This window comes from Drosophila miranda, chromosome 2, assembly GCF_003369915.1.
Source record: "Drosophila miranda strain MSH22 chromosome 2, D.miranda_PacBio2.1, whole genome shotgun sequence".
In the NCBI taxonomy this organism is placed as follows: domain Eukaryota; kingdom Metazoa; phylum Arthropoda; class Insecta; order Diptera; family Drosophilidae; genus Drosophila; species Drosophila miranda.
The window spans coordinates 10912022-10927758 of NC_046675.1; the positions used below are offsets into that span (position 1 = coordinate 10912022).

The 15737-nt window shown below is 46.6% G+C and overlaps 2 protein-coding genes across 2 annotated transcripts; one reads left to right on the forward strand and one right to left on the reverse strand.

The window, feature by feature from the left end:
* The first annotated feature begins 11454 nt into the window (after positions 1-11454).
* LOC108154412 (putative mediator of RNA polymerase II transcription subunit 17) lies at positions 11455-13873 on the forward strand. Its single transcript, XM_017284684.2, has 2 exons — positions 11455-12853; positions 12918-13873. Exons 1-2 carry the CDS (start codon positions 12839-12841, stop codon positions 13800-13802), a joined length of 900 nt encoding a protein of 299 aa, XP_017140173.2. The 5' UTR covers positions 11455-12838; the 3' UTR covers positions 13803-13873.
* Positions 13874-14486: 613 nt separating this feature from the next.
* Positions 14487-15286, reverse strand: LOC108154503. The gene has a single exon (XM_017284802.2). It carries the CDS (start codon positions 15238-15240, stop codon positions 14563-14565), a length of 678 nt encoding a protein of 225 aa, XP_017140291.1. The 5' UTR covers positions 15241-15286; the 3' UTR covers positions 14487-14562.
* Between the last annotated feature and the right edge of the window lie 451 nt (positions 15287-15737).

Genomic DNA, 15737 nt, shown 5'->3' on the forward strand with positions numbered 1-15737 from the left:
GGGCTCAGTACGTGCGGAATTTATTAATGCTGCCCCAGAGCATCACCCAGCCAGCACTTGTGCACAGGCAAAGGCACAAGGCGTAAGGCACATGGCAAAGGCACAAGGCGTAAGGCACATGGCAAAGGCACAGGCCCACTCCGCCATCATTAGCTGGCGGCCATAGTAGTTGGCGTTGGCGTTGGCGTAACAATGATGCCACCCATTTTTGGGTTATATAAGGTTAGTGAGTGAGTGCTCGTCGGGAGGGGAGGCACATCGAAGTTGGAACATTAATAATGAGCTGTGTGTTAAGGTGTATGCTTGTGCTGGATCTGGTATTACGAGATTTCCGACATTTGCTTGAACGAAAATGAAAATAGACAGCTCGTTTCCTTTGTTGTTGTTTCACCATAGTTTTGCCTCGAACCTCGAACTTTTTCTCCGTTCCTAATCCAAGCAGTGGGGGAGGATGTGGAGAAGCCCTAAGTTGATGGGCCGCTCTCCGGGAATCTGAACAACGCTCACGTATTCGCATTAACAAACTTCGGTGCTTAAAGTGCAGTCGAAAGGCAAGCAATCACCAACAAAGACAAGGAGCTGGCGCCCGTATCCGTATCCGGCATACCGCCGGATCCCAGACACGCGAAAGAGAGCGCAGCTTGCTCTTCACACCATAAAAGTTTATCTGTGTTTGTGCAGTTGGCAAGCCTTGGAGAGAGATGAGGCAACCCGATGGTAATGAGGCGGCGAAAGGCAGCAGCAGATACAAGAAACACTCCCGAGACTCGGACACGGACATGGACACGGAAGCAGACGTGAACGCGGAGCGGACTCCGACATGGCCAAGCATAATTCATGGGTGGAAGCAGTTAACTGCAAACATTCCAAAATTGATTCAAGTTCCACTGAAGCTGCAGCTGCAGAATTCTTTATTCTGCAGCATCCTCTATCCTTCTATTTATTTTCTGCTGAAGCTTCAACTGGGGGCAACATTCCCCTGAAATATTTTAATTATTCTACCTTAAATTCTTTCATTACGTTTCCATCCAACTTAACTCCGTTAATTAATTTTCATGCATACATATATGCTCTGGTTGTCTGGCTCTGGAGTTGCATTCCTGTTCATCCCGGCTCTCCATCAACTGGCGGCCACAGCGGAAGAGCAGTTGAAAAAATCTCTTAAATTGGTTGAAGCCATGGCACCATCGCAATTTGCATACATTTTGATTGTGATTATCCTGGGCCACTGATTTAAATGGGATGGACGCGAGACCACCCCATGTCACTTGCAACGCCTCGTTGCATGTGGCAGATTGAGCGATGCAAGCTCATTAATAAGCACGACGCTCTGACACAGCATTCACATCATCGTCGTCACCATGGAACATCAAAAGTAACAGGAAGAACAGGCCTCCGATGACGAACTCGTGGTTTTCCCATTGTCCATTTAATGTGCATTGTTTTTCATTGGTAAACGACACACTTATTTATATATGCATTTTTGTACAATTCTTTTCTCTTTTTAATTAAACCGATATTAAGCGAGTTCGAATGTAAAGAACACTCAATCGATGCCACACGATGATTCACGCATTTAAATATCAGAGGTTTGGTAAAAAATGAAAATTCGCTGATTGCTATTACGTGCATATCAATGGAGTCAACCACACTACAATTCGCCTGAAAAGTGCGCTAGAAAAATGAACCCTACTGTGGGAAATGCTCTGATAACCCGCTGCTTTCATTTCTCATCAGCTTTCAGCCCTATTTGCTGTCTGTTTCAGCCACAGAAACTGCAGCAGCAGCAGCGGCGGCAACAACTTTGCTGCACTCAACATTAGTTTGTTATCAACGCTCGATTGCTGGAGAAAATTGAAAAATATTGTCGCTGGATCCGCAGGAAACGGAAGGAGACGAAAGCTGCAGCAGCAGCCGCTTCTGCACTGCTGTGCTGTGCTGTGCTGCTCCTTGGGATGAGCCTCCCGCGGCTCCCACCTAATGATGGATTGTGCTGAAAGTGTCTTAAGCTCACACGCGCCCGCACTCTTCAAATAAAAGTTTCCAAATGTCGCCTATGCAGGCGCACAGCTAGCAGACTCCATCCGCATCCGCATCCACATCACACCCCCGCCCCAGCCTCAAGCTGTGCCCCATTTTAGCCCGTAAAAACTTTGCTTTTGATTTTGCATGAACGCAACGCAACCTTGTTGCCCCCGCCAACGACCGACCCGTCTCTAAAACTATTTGGGTTACGACTAGGACTAGCTGTGCGGGATGCTGTATGCTGGATGCTGGGATGCTGGGATGCTGGCTGATAAAAAGCGGCGACATTGCCGGCTTTAAGTGCACTTTCCTTGCCATTTAGTTGGGGAATTTCCAGTTTCTCGTTGGGCAACAAAATAAATCATCTTGATCGAGTGCACAGTGTCTGCTGAAATATTAAAGCGACTCTCGCAAAATCGAATTTAAGCGTTAAATCTGCAGCTGTTTCAGGCATCTGCCTTGTACTCGTACTCGGAAAAAGAACAAAAGTGAAAAATCGTTCAATATTTCAGCTGAAAACCCTTTGGCCATGAATTGATGTCTTGGTAGCACATTTGCAGGGGGTCATATTAAATCGTATATTTCTAATATCAAATTTGTATTCAAAAGATAATTGAATATCGCCCCCAGCTATTACAGAGAACAATGGGAATCGTTACGCGAAATAAAAATGAATAATAAATTCATTTGATCAGGCAGGTTATTGCATAACTTGTTGCACTTCCATGGCAAAAAAAGCATATTTCATTTGTCAACGAGCCGCGTCCGTGCCGAGGCACGCTAATGTGGTCAATGCCAACTGTTGCCGGTCGGCAGTTGGACTCGGCAGCCATTCAATTGCAGGATGCAGCCGGAATGACTCTATAAATGTATCTGCCTGTGCGATTCCTCCTCTTGCCCAATAAAAGTCAAGTGCAGAGGCAGTGGCTCTGGCACTGTTCCAAACGAAGGCGGTAGCTCTGACTGTGACTCTGATTCTGGCTCTGACTCTGGCGATGGCAACGGAAGCGGAAGCGCGCAAAAAATTACAACTGCGAAATGGCAATGGCGGTGCGGCGATGGGTACGGCAGGGATAGGAAGTGGCAACGATGGAGAGAGATGGCTATGGCAGTGGCAGTGGCAATGCCAACGACTAAGTGGCAAAACATGAACAAAAACTTTGTCCGCTGTGCGGCGGCCGACAAGTTGAAACTAATGACAATTTTGTTGTAATTAGTTGCGGCTTTCCCGTAAACCAGCAAATGCGACGCACAACAAATAAGTTGTCAGCGGACTTAAGTTAAGCAATTTTCATAGTTTTCGTCGCGCCGGAGCTGGAGCTGGCGTTTGGCAAATCTTTTTGCTCAAGCTCAAATTTGTCGGAAATGAGATTCATTTGTTTTCTTTGTCAAGATTGTTTGAGTTGTTTGCGTGGGCGTCGCCATTACTCGGTGGCTGATTACACGCTCATGCAGGCTAGTGGCAGTGGCATGTGCTAAGCAAGGCCACTGCCTGCCAGATATTTCATTGCTTGAACACTTGGCTTTTAATTATTTAAAACAGCAGCCATGCAGCTGCTGTTGACGTGTTCCGAAAAGGGGGAAGTGGAGCGGTGCCGTGGCACAGGTACCGCAGCCACAAAATATTTGCAACAGCATCCACATAGCCGGGGAAAAGGGGCTTTGGGGTTAGTGTTTCTGGTTCCTGCTTCCTGGCTGGGGCTCTCTCTGCCTGGGCTAAAAATGGCATTTCATAAATTTTGTGCAATTAGATGCTGTCCACCTACGAAGCTAAGCCCCAGGGCAGGGGAAGGGGAAATGCATTGTTATGCAAGATTTTACTTTTCATCCACAATTTCGCAAGAGAAATGGCATCCCATACAACCCTACCATCAGCTGTTCCTTTGGTAATCTTTGTACCTTACTTTAAATGACCTACTCGGAATTGTAAATTCAATCCATAGTCGCACAGAGGTACCTGCATTTTCGTCTGTAATTTTCAGAACTTAATACACACACTGTAAAGTTTATTGGGCTGCGCTGTGGGTCGTCGTCGTCTCCCTGGCGAAGTATGTGCGAAAAAATAAAACAATTTGAGTCTTCCGTTAAGAGAACATTTTTATGTGCGTGGCAGCTTCTTTATTTTATGCACCGCAGAGGCAAGACAGAGAGACAGAGATAAAGAGGGGCAGAGGGTGAAGCATGATTGTGCGGGTGCCGCCCACATGTGCGTCGTCAGGCGGAGAACTTCTTTGAGCTTCGACTCTTGATTCGATCCATTTATTTGCACACTGGGAGAACGGAAAACTGAGAACGGAGAACAGGAGCAAAGCCAGTAGCACGTCCTGTTTGGCTGACAGGCGGACTTCTACAGGACTGCAGGGTGTGGAAGGACATTCGAATGGGACTGTCATCGCAAATTGATGATGCAAATGAAATATCGAGTGATGTCTGAGGCGGTCCCCTCACTTTGTATCTAATCAACATTTAATTGTTGCCGTTTGCTCGTACAATACGTATACATTTTCTGACTTTTATAAACATGTGTGTGTGTGTGTGTATCCAAAAATAAATATTTAGTTTTCGTGGGGAATGGGGAACCCCATTTGCATACGCCCCCCACACACACAGGCACACAGAGAGGTCTGCCAAGTGGAAGCGGTCAAGCGGAGTGAGTGCGTATCCGAGAGCTGAGGCAGGGGCAGCGTGATGGATCATTTGCATATCATAAAAATTCATTTTGGAGCTTTTTTGTGTACTTTTTAAATTGAGGAACCGCAAAGTTTTGCATTGCATTATAAACAGCAAGTGGCATTCATATCCGGGCGGGCATTCCTCCTGTCGTACTCCACATTTTGCAACAATATTTTTGAGAGCACTTTGCTTCGATTTGCCGGCTGCTGCGGGGCTCAGTCTCAGCCTCAGCCCAGTGTCTCGCAATGTGCCGTCGATGTTCATGTCTGCATATAAATTACGCCAACTTGTAGTTGTAATTCCTATCCACGTCTCAGTTTGTCTTTCCCGAATCCGGATCCGGAGCCGGCCTGGCACGCACATAAAATACATCAATGTGTCTGTAACTCGAGTTCAGTGGAGACAACTCGAGACACTGGCCAGTGTCCTTTCACCATTCTCCATTCTCTGGTCTCGGTCTCTCTGTCTCTCGGTTTCGGTCTCTTGGTCTCGGTCTCTACTTGCAGTTTTGATTTAGTGCCACTTGCGGCAACTATGTTCGTTGCTGGGTTTTTCACTTGCCTCAACTTTAAGCCACTTCAGCCGAACACTTGAATTTTCTGGCGATTGAGGGCGTTGCCCGGGCTTAATGATGTTTTGCCTGTTGTTGGCTCTCCTCGCCTTGTCCTTTCCGCCTTTTCGCCCTTTTCCTTTTCATTTGCCACTTGCAGTGCCACCGCAGGAGCAGTCGAGACCAGGCCAATGACACAGATACAGATACAGGGACACAAACACACACACACCAGGACACACCTGACCGACTACTGCGTTCGGGACGTCGCAGAGCGACCGTTGAAATATTGTTTATTTACCCAATTAACGATAATTGCTTGGATCAATAAATTTATATTTGCTCAACGCTCGAACAGAGCCGCACAAACCCATAGAGTGGTCGAGTGGTCGGTCGGTTGGTCAGTTGGAGAACCAACCTACGAGTACCGTGAGTGAATTGATATTTGTGTTTCAATACACCAAGTCTCTAGTTCTAGCAGTCGAATCTGGGGCACAAATTTATCATTATTATTCCCAATTGTGGGGCGACATTAATCAAGTCTAACAACGCATTAATACAGTCATTACCATGTGCCAATCTTTCGCTTAGGCTCTGTCATATCTGTCTCTAGACTCCAGACACATCAAACCCAAATGACATCCATTCGGGGCCTAATCACAGCTGCAATTTCGAGGGTCTCGTCTCGTATCTGGCAATAAATTTGGTGCCTCGTATCTCGCGGTTGACATGCGGAAATGTCATTTGGCTGCCGCGCGCCTATGAGCGGGCAACACTTTTTTAACTGCTTATTAAACTCGGTGGAAGGACGAAGAAGGACGAAGAAGTCACGTAGTATCTGGGAGTAGGCAGAGGCGGAGGACGAGGGATCTAAAGCTTTAAGTTTAAGTGGCAATTTTATAAAATAGCTGAGCGTAAAACAAATTTCTTTTATGTACTCACAAATTGCTAGCCAAAGTTTTCATATAAATAAATATAAAAGCGAGCGAAAAGCGACGCGAACAAAGCGAATACAAAATGCGAAGAAAATGAAAACGAAAACCGAAATACTTACAAAATGCGAAATCCAAAGTACAAAATGCCATCCAAGGCCACCACACTCTTGTAACAAGTGTCAATGGTGGGGCGGACACTATAAACATAAAAATGTCTTCCCACACACACACACACACACACACACACACACACACGCTGAGAATGCTTTCTTTAAAAACTTGGCGAGGCGTGGCAGACGCGTTAGGCGTTTTTAGGAGAACACACACTTATTGTTGGCATTACTGTTGTTCCTTGTCCGTTGTTCGTGGTGCTGTTTGTTGGCGGTGGTGGTCCTGCTGCTGCTGCTGTTACAGGGGGGCCGCTTAACGGCAATTGAATGCCGAGCTAAGTGGCAATGTGTGCGAAGGCGTTTTGCTTTTGCAATTTGCAATAACCAAAGCATGGCCATAAAAATATAGTTGCCTGGGCGGAAACCCTCGGTCGACATCAGGCACTCTTCCTCAACCCTGAACAAAGAGATGGAAGAGAGAGACAGCCAGACACTGAGCAAAAGAGATGGAAGCACAATGAGTTTTTGATTACTTTGAAATTTCTTATTTGCCTTTCACTAAGCCGTGCCCGAAGAAAAAGAGAAAAAATTCTCGCCTCGTTACTGTGCAAATATTGATAAGCGTCAGTCACGGCCGGCTGTCGGTCGATGTAGCCCATTCTTTTTTTCGGGCCAACAATTTTATTTGTTTCGCAATCAGACAGTCAAGTGACATTCGACGGCTGTTTGTTCTCCAGGGCTTAATGCTGGCCAGATTAGGGACAGGCACTTACCGAGTCGCATCCACCAGTAATCCGGCGCGGCTTGTATCGAATCGAAGCGAAGACACAAAGTTGATTTTTGCCTCCATTACTGCTTTCTGAGTTGGACACTAATTCAATCGATGTTTTTCTGCGAGTCAAATGGCTTTTGTCTTGTCAGCTAATTAAATAGTTTACCACAGTGTTCTGGGAATAACATTTCGACTCCTTTGTAGAGCTCCTGCCTCCTACCTCCACATCAGCGAATATTCAGGAGCAGTCGTTCCCCCTACATATATGAGCGCATATTCTGAGGAAGACCAATCCCTCTATATCGGCGGAAATTGGTGCGAGGTCCTTTGCTAAATTGAAGAATTTTTGTGTGTAATAAATTTGATACGTGACACGCGGTAACATACAAAAACAACAACAACTGCTACCTGTTCCGAGGCTTATTGATAGGGCAAAGTGTAGCCAAAGGAACAAACAAGGCAGACAGTCGCTCCTCGTGGAGCTCCTGGATATGGATATGAGAGTACGCATGTCAGGAGACCCCCTCCCCCGCTGACAGATCTGTCACCTGCTCACGTACGGGAAACATAAGCCACCGATGGGGCGGGGCCGGCACAAAAAGAGACCTTTTTGACGTTTGAGAAAAACATGATAACCTCAGCTAATAATTTATGAAATTTCCAATAATAAGCCTATGGGGCTAAGCCAGGGTTTCCATTTCCGCTGGCATTGACCAAGTTCATAAATTACCAAAGTCTTAGGCCAGGGCTCTGCCTAATGTGGGTCTGTGTGGCATGGACTGTGGCTGGCACGTGCAACTAGTTTGCTGATTGATTAAACCACGCAAGCATCCCACCAGCAACTTGAAACGGCATCAACTACAAGCAAGGGAACGTTCCAGGAATTGTTATTAGATCGTTTGCTAGTTTTGCCCATTCCTATACACTTCGGAACGGTTGTCCTGGTACTGGAGCTGGTGCTGATGTGGATGTTGATTTCGGGGCTGAAGCAGAAGCTGATGGGGATGCTGATCTGACGTGGACGGCACACGTGCTAAAGTCACTTTTAACGGAAAAACTCGGCACCACTTAACACGGTCCCAGCTCCAGACGGGAGTTCCATCCAGCCCAGAGCGTAACCCCATGTTCATTGACTCAGACGTGACAAGTGCGGGCAATGGGCGATATCCTGAGCCAGATACCCTGAGAAGGGACTGCGTCTCATTGTCATGTGTAACGCGTAAAGGGGGCGCTGGGCGGGGCTAGTGATGAGTGGCAGCCAGGAATAACCAATATGACAGCCTCGGGCAAGGTCGCTGATTAAAGCGCATGGGCATCAAGTATACGCACTGTGTACTCTCGTTATCACTCTCACTCTCATTTTAGTACTTAAAGTCGAGCATAAGCATGCCATACCATAAAATCAAATACCAAACGGGCTGACGAAATTACTTGCAGAAATATTTAACAACTCAAGTGCGAGCATGCTAAAAATCCAGATTGTTGTCAACAGGCAAACACTCGAGGACATTGTGGAAACATTAGATGCTTCATCCTCTTCCTGGTAGTCCTTAAAAACGTAACAAGAATACAATCCACCCACAACACCCCATGGCTTAATTGTGAAAATATATTTAACGCAATTGCCAGTGTTTAAAAGAAGGCAGAGCTAGGCAAATATTTGGGAATTTATGTTGACATATTTCCCACAGCCTTACGACTAACTCTACGGGGTGCATCCCTCTGCTGGAGCCAGCCATGAAGCATGTTAATTCCATAATGGTTTGATGACAAAGCTCTCCGCTTGACCACTGCAGACGCGGCCGAGTTCTTCTGCTGTGCTGTGCGGCGAGTATTCATTATAAATGCAAATCAGCCTGGCGACATCTTCAAGTTCAAGTTGGCAATAAATTTCGTGGTGCGTTGCGGGTGTGCGTGCGCGAGCTCTGGGGGAAAGGCCAGGCAAACCAGGTGACAGTGGTGCCAACCAGTTTCCAGTGTCTATACGGGCAACCCGTTTCTGGCCCGGGGCCAACCGTCTGCGCGTTCGTTCGGTCTGGCTTATATAGCCCAATGGTGCGTCCGACGTTCTGCAGATCCAGAGCCAGTCGCCGCCGCCCTCCCTGCTTAATTGTTAGTGCTCTCTTTATGGCTTTCATTACGTATACGCAGTGTTGCGCCAAATTTATGTCAACCAGCGAGACGCGAATGGGCGCACACTATGTGTATCTGTGTGTTTTATTTTCTAATAACTCTCTAAGTGTGGGTGTGTGCTTGTTTGGATGGATGCTTGTGTATTTGTAATTAGTGTTTTGTATTGTACGTTTATTATTCATATTAAAAGCAGTTGCCGTTGCCACTCGCTGCTTAATAAATTAAACGACAATTCGCACTTGGAAAATCCACTGTCTCGTTAAGCGTCCGTCCTTACGTGAAAAACGTTTTGAAAAGCCGGCAACCGGGACATAATGCCAGCATTAACAAGAGGCATGCTTGCAATTAAAATAAAAAGCAAAGCTCAAGTGTCGTCGACAATATGCACTACATACACGTATACGAGCAATGTGTCTTGAGCTACATCTGGGCTTAAGACGCGTACTTAGGAGGACTCGAAAATAATTCATTGCCTCCCTGTGGGCGGCCACAATAATCCTGGAATTTATTCTTTTGTTTCTTGTTCGTACCCGCTACTTCTGAAGGTAGAAGCAGAACAATCTCAAATGTTTATTTTGGGAGCACTTCCAAGAATCAGGGCATTTCCTACTCCCATCAATTCGGGTGCCAATTTGCCAGAGTGCAGTAATCTGCTTTCTGCTCATCTTTTTAATAAATAATCTGGGGCTGAAAAACAACCGAAAAATAATAATCAAAGACTGTCGTCGTTGCCGTTTGATTGTCAATACAAAACGTTTTGAACGCTAACACAATTTGCTAAACAAATTGGCCCAATCGGCGAAATTTGATTTGATTTGATTTATTCCTTTCAGCACTCTCGGCCAGTTATTAAAATCGTGCCTCTTTTCGCGCCCGCTTTCAGTTTAGTTTAGTTTTAGTTTCCGTTTTTTTTTTTAGCTAGTGTTGGTTTTTTTCGTATGCAATAATTGCTATCCTATCCGATATTTGCATATCAAATTTAATAAATTTGCATATTTTTTTCTGCAGACACCGACACCGGCCAATTTTATGGCTAACTGGCAGCTGGCTGTTTTTTTTTTTTTCTTTAGCGAAACAGTTTTTGTTGCCTTTTTTGGTGCGGTATGCGGAAATATTTTTTCAAATAGAATCGAAAGAGCGGCGGACAGCTCGTAAAATGTTCTTAAAAGGCAGCCGCTCAAACATTTCTGCAAAAGAAAGGCAAGAAGCAAACAAACTAGTCAGACCAGTATGAGTAGCGTATCAAAAAGTGCAAATTATTGCACATAAACCTTGTGATTTAAGGAACTTACTAATGCTCCTATTTATGATGTGAGATGACAGTTTCGTTTTAGTGGTTTTTGCACCTGAAAGACCCCGCCCCGGTTTGACAGCTATTATGCCATATAATTTAGGTATGCTCTTTTGGACTTTACCTGATTTTGTTTGTTTTTTCGCTACAATGGCAATAAAATAATATAGGGGGTAGGCTTATTGTTCAGAAGAAAGGGGGAAAAAAACATCAAAAACTGTGACAGATTTTGTAAATAGATCGATTGACCCCAAAGGGCATTTGCATAAAGCGCTGTCCGGTCTCCGGACGCCGGAGTTCCCTCCCGGAGCTGGGTCGATTTTTATTTATTTATTGATACGCCAACGTTGTCCGACCGCTATTATCGGCTGACTTTGTGGGGGACTGGAGGGAGAGGTCTGGTCTCTGCGCTCCACTGTCTTTTTGAATCTTATCCATTTTTATGTCGCCGCTGCGTGCATCTTTTATGTGCGTGTGGCGCCCGAGACCTTGAAATTGTGGCTGGTTTGTTTTATTAGGTTTACATTTGTTTAGTTTGCATATGACATTGCCACCAGCGACATGGAGAGTGGCAGAGCAGCCACAGAGCAGCAGAGAGGCCGGCCATTGGTCGATCAGCAACAGTTGGGTCCGACTCAAGTCGATTGGACCGGGTTGGGTTGGGTTTCGGTGGGGCGCACAGACAAAGACAAGACAAATTGTTTGTGACTACGACTGTGAATCTTGATTAGATTCCGATGAGCACGCTCCAACTCCGCTGCGATGGGAGACCTAGAAAGATATAGAACGAAAGATGCGCTGTGACCTCATGGATGACACGGCATAGACCATAGGCCTGCTCCATGACCCCCATCTTCGGGTTACTCATAGCTATAGTTATCCATGATATCAATCATTTGATCTTAGTCATAAGCCCGGCTGGCAGTCACAGATTTCGCTATTGATTTGCAAATCTATACGTCTATCTTAAATATGGATCTTGGGTATTTCTCTGCTGAAACTCTTTAATTATGCAAATCGAATCAGTTTTCAGCACAATGTTGTTGCTATTTCGCTCCTTCTACACCCGAAATTTTTGTGTATCAATACGCAAAAGCAATAATTTTTATGATATCAATAAACCATGATGAAAAACGTGATAATCGCTGATCAGATTAAATGGTCGCCTGGCGCCAGCTGATTACCGCCGGATGGCTATGGATGGCTCTAGGCGATGCTGGTCAACAGTAAAAAACCTCAAGGTCGCAACGGTTGTTAACTTTATGGCTTCTATTTGGCCGAACAGAGCACCGTGTTTTTGCTACAGGTTAAATGGATGAGATGACGGCACGGACGGATGGACAGATCGATGGATTGATGGATGAATGGATTGAATGGATGGGCAAAAAAGGCTGGCGAAAATTGATTTCATCCATTGTTTCCCCTCCCCCCACCAGCAGCCTGCATTCCAACCAATGTAACTTGATAAGCTTTGTTTGGCTATCGGAAAGACCATACAGCGAAAGAAGAGCCAGTTCCAAATACTGAATACCGAATATCAAATATCAAATACCAAACGCCGAATACCAAACCGTGGACGGACGCAATAATCGTTTGGGAATTCCCAGCTAGAAATATGTGGTTGAACAAACTAAAAAGTGTAGAAAAACCGAGCCGGTCTCGTCTAGTTTTCGTCTCGTACAACTCGTTTTTTGATGCTCCGCCAAATGTTTTAGCATATAAAATATGAAGAAAAACATTTCTTTTATTGAAAGCATGACCATTTATAGTGGCTTTTGCTAAACAAGTTTGATGCTCCGCTCGGCTCTGCTCTGCTCTCCTCTGCTGATGACCCGAGCCTGCCTGCCCTGATGCGATGCGATGCGGTGCTGGTCTATCGATTTACAATCTGAGCGACCGCCAAAGGTTGTCGTATTAATGCGACTCACTCTTGGGCTATGGTTAGGGCTAGTGCTGCTTGTAGTTGGCTCTGACACTGGAAAATTATCATAATGACGGCAGCAACATTTGCAAGAATAGGGCGACAAGATAGCACTGCGCTTTGTCCGCAGCGATGGCGCCATTGTTTTATCGCTTTGGCGTCTCTGTCGAAGGTGGACAGCCATTCGAGAGACAAAGGCAGCGGCAGAAGAAGCTACTGCCGATCGGCAGCGGCTGAGGAAACAGCAGCAACAGCAACAACCACATGGCCAGAGCCCAGAGCAGCCTCCGTGGCCACGGCAAAAGTCTGCATGAACTTGAGCGCAGTCTAGTGACACCGATCGGTGGTTTTCGTATAAATACTGGACCTTTCGGTGATGCAAACGTCAGACACAACTCAGTGGTCGAAGTCAAAGAACTAAATTCAAAATGCGTGCATTCATTGTAAGTATCCAGGGCAGCCCCCAAAGGATATCCAAGGATTACACTAACACTCTTCTCTCCCTAGGTTATGTGCTTGGTGGCAGTCGCCTGCGCCGATAAGCTCGGCTACAACTACCAGCCCGTGGGACACTCCAACTCCGGCCTGTCCTTCGCTCCTGGTAGCGGCAGCATTGGCGGTGGCAGCATCGGCGGTGGCAGCATCGGCGGTGGCAGCATCGGCGGTGGCAGCATCGGCGGCAGCAGCATTGGCGGCGGCAGTATTGGAGGTGGACTCGGAGGACTTGGAGGAATTGGAGGTAGTCTCGGAGGTGGCAGCATTGGTGGCGGATCCCTAGGCGGTGGCAGCATTGGCGGTGGCAGCATCGGTGGTGGCAGCCTCGGTGGTCTGGGCGGCCTTGGTGGCCAGTCCGGCGATTCTCTCAGCGCTCCCGTCTCCTACAACGCCCCTGCCCCAGCTGCCGAGCTCGAGAAGGAGTTCTTCACCTTCACCGCCAACGAACAGGACTTCGATGAGCCCCAAGCTTTGGAACGCGTCTCTAGCTCTCTGAACAAGGCTCTGCGCGTCGTCTTCATCAAGGGACCCGAGAACCGTGGTCTGGAGAACGCTGCCCTGGCCCTGGCCAAGCAGGCTGCCCAGCAGGAGACCGCCATCTATGTCCTGAACAAGCAGGCTGATATCGGAGATCTGGCCAGCAAGCTGAATGCCATCCGCAGCAACAACAACAACAAGCCCGAGGTGCACTTCGTCAAGTACCGCACTCCCGAGGACGCTGCCAACGCCCAGCGCGCCATCCAGGGTCAGTACGATCAGCTCGGTGGATCTTCCCAGGCTCACAACGGTGGTGTTGCTCCCGTCCTGAACTTCGCCTCGGCGGGACCAGTGCGTCAGGCTACCGCCCAGAACCCCGACAACTCCTACCTGCCCAGCTCCGTCTTCCGTCGCGTCTAAGTTGCTCGTTTGATTCTGAAATTCTGAATCGAAAACGCCAGCGATCTTTGACTGATTTTAAATCCTAGTTATTGTTGACTAATGAATAAATAAATTCCAATTTTTACATTTAAAAATAATGTTTTTTAAATCCTGTTTGGTGGTTCTCCGATTCTGGTGGATCATTAGCAGCATTGCATTATTGCCAAAAGATTCCAATTGTAAGGAATCAAATGCTATCCGTAAGAGCTTTAGAGCATACATTCAAACTAAATTATCGAAAAATAATATAAACCTTTTGTTTTAAATAGTATGCCTAATAGGCATAGGCTATGAGCAAAAGAACGAGAACTAAAATATAAAATATTTAAATTAAATAAATTTCCTACAAATTGAATATGTTATATTATTTGAAAATGTTTTATATTTCGATTAAATATGGGTAGTAATAAAAACACTTTTTAATACAACTATGCTTAAATCAATGTGAATTCTATTTAATTTCACTTTTTTTTAATTAAAAAATATATATTTAAATATTGTTTGGTTTTTTTTTCTATGCCATTTTTTTCTGAGTGAAGATATGACGAATATGTGAAGTCTTTTTTAGGTTCCAGTCCTTTCACTGGTCGGGACCTTGCAGCCTCTCCTTTGAAAGCCTTTAAAATATTGACTTTAGTCAAAAATAGATACAACTCAATATAGTTTAAAATTAAAAACAAAACTCTATGATTTTTTATTCGAAAGTAACCTATAACAAATGGATCGACTAGAAAGCTTTTCAGTGGCGCAGGCGATTGATGATCGAGGCGGGAAGGTAGTCGCTGTTGGGCGCTTGAACCTGTCCAGCACGGACTGGAGCAGGAGCACGGGAGGCAAAGTTCAGGGCTTTGGCGACTCCTCCGTTGATGGACTGCGAGGATCCACCCAGGTTGTCGTACTGCGACTGGATAGCTCGCTGGGCGTTGGCAGCGTCCTCGGGCGTGCGGTACTTGACGAAGTGCACCTCGGGCTTCTGGTTGGCGTTCTGGCGAACGGCATTGAACTTGTTGGCCAGCTCGTTGATGTCCGTTTGCTTGTGCAGGACGTAGATGGCGGTCTGCTGCTCGGCGGCCTGCTTAGCCAAGGCGAGGACAGCGTTCTCGTAGCCGCGGTTCTCAGGTCCCTTGATAAAGATGACGCGCACGCTCTTCTTCAGAGAGGCGGCGATCTTCCTCTGGGCATCGGGATCCTCAAAGTCAGCCTCGTTGGCGTAGAAGCTGTAGAACTCCTTGGTCACTCCGGCCTGGGGAGCGGCATTATAGCTGACTGGGCCTCCTAGTCCCTTGCTGACTCCGACAATGCCACTGCCAATGCCGCCACCGATAGCTCCACCGCTAGTTCCCTGTCCGTAGTTGTAGCCGGACAAGCGGCCGGCGCTGGCGACCGCCACAAAGCATAAGAAGATAAATGCACGCATTCTGATGTTGTCCTATCGCTGCCGAACTGTTCTAATAGAATGCGGGATGTATCTTTATTAACTAGCTTTTATACCGCCAACGCGAAGACGGTTCAAATTAGACCAGAAAATCTGGTCGAATGGAGCCGTCGCATAGCGTCGCGTCGGAGCTGAGCAGCGTTCCCGTCGCTTCTGGCCCGCTGGACCGCTGACGATCATCGATCTCCGAGCTCGACTCGTGAATGGCCAATGGCCATCGGGTTTTCGGAATGCTGTTAATCTGCTAACATAATTTCGCTCTTAACACATTTAACACATTGTTTTGAGCAGAGGGCCAGCTTCAATCGCGCCGCCTTTTGCCCGAATGCGGTTCCGAGTGCAGGTCCAATTCCGATTCCGAGTCCGTGCACGAGTCCAGTTCCCGAGCTGGGGCGATCGACGATCGTTTTCCGAGCGGTGATTGGATAGCCGTGATTCACCCATAATTGGCTTATAATTTATGCATAAGACAGAGATCG

Coding starts and splice junctions, on each gene's coding strand:
- LOC108154503 (XM_017284802.2), bottom strand. CDS start 15,240: ATGCGTGCATTTATCTTCTTATGCTTTGTGGCGGTCGCCAGCGCCGGC.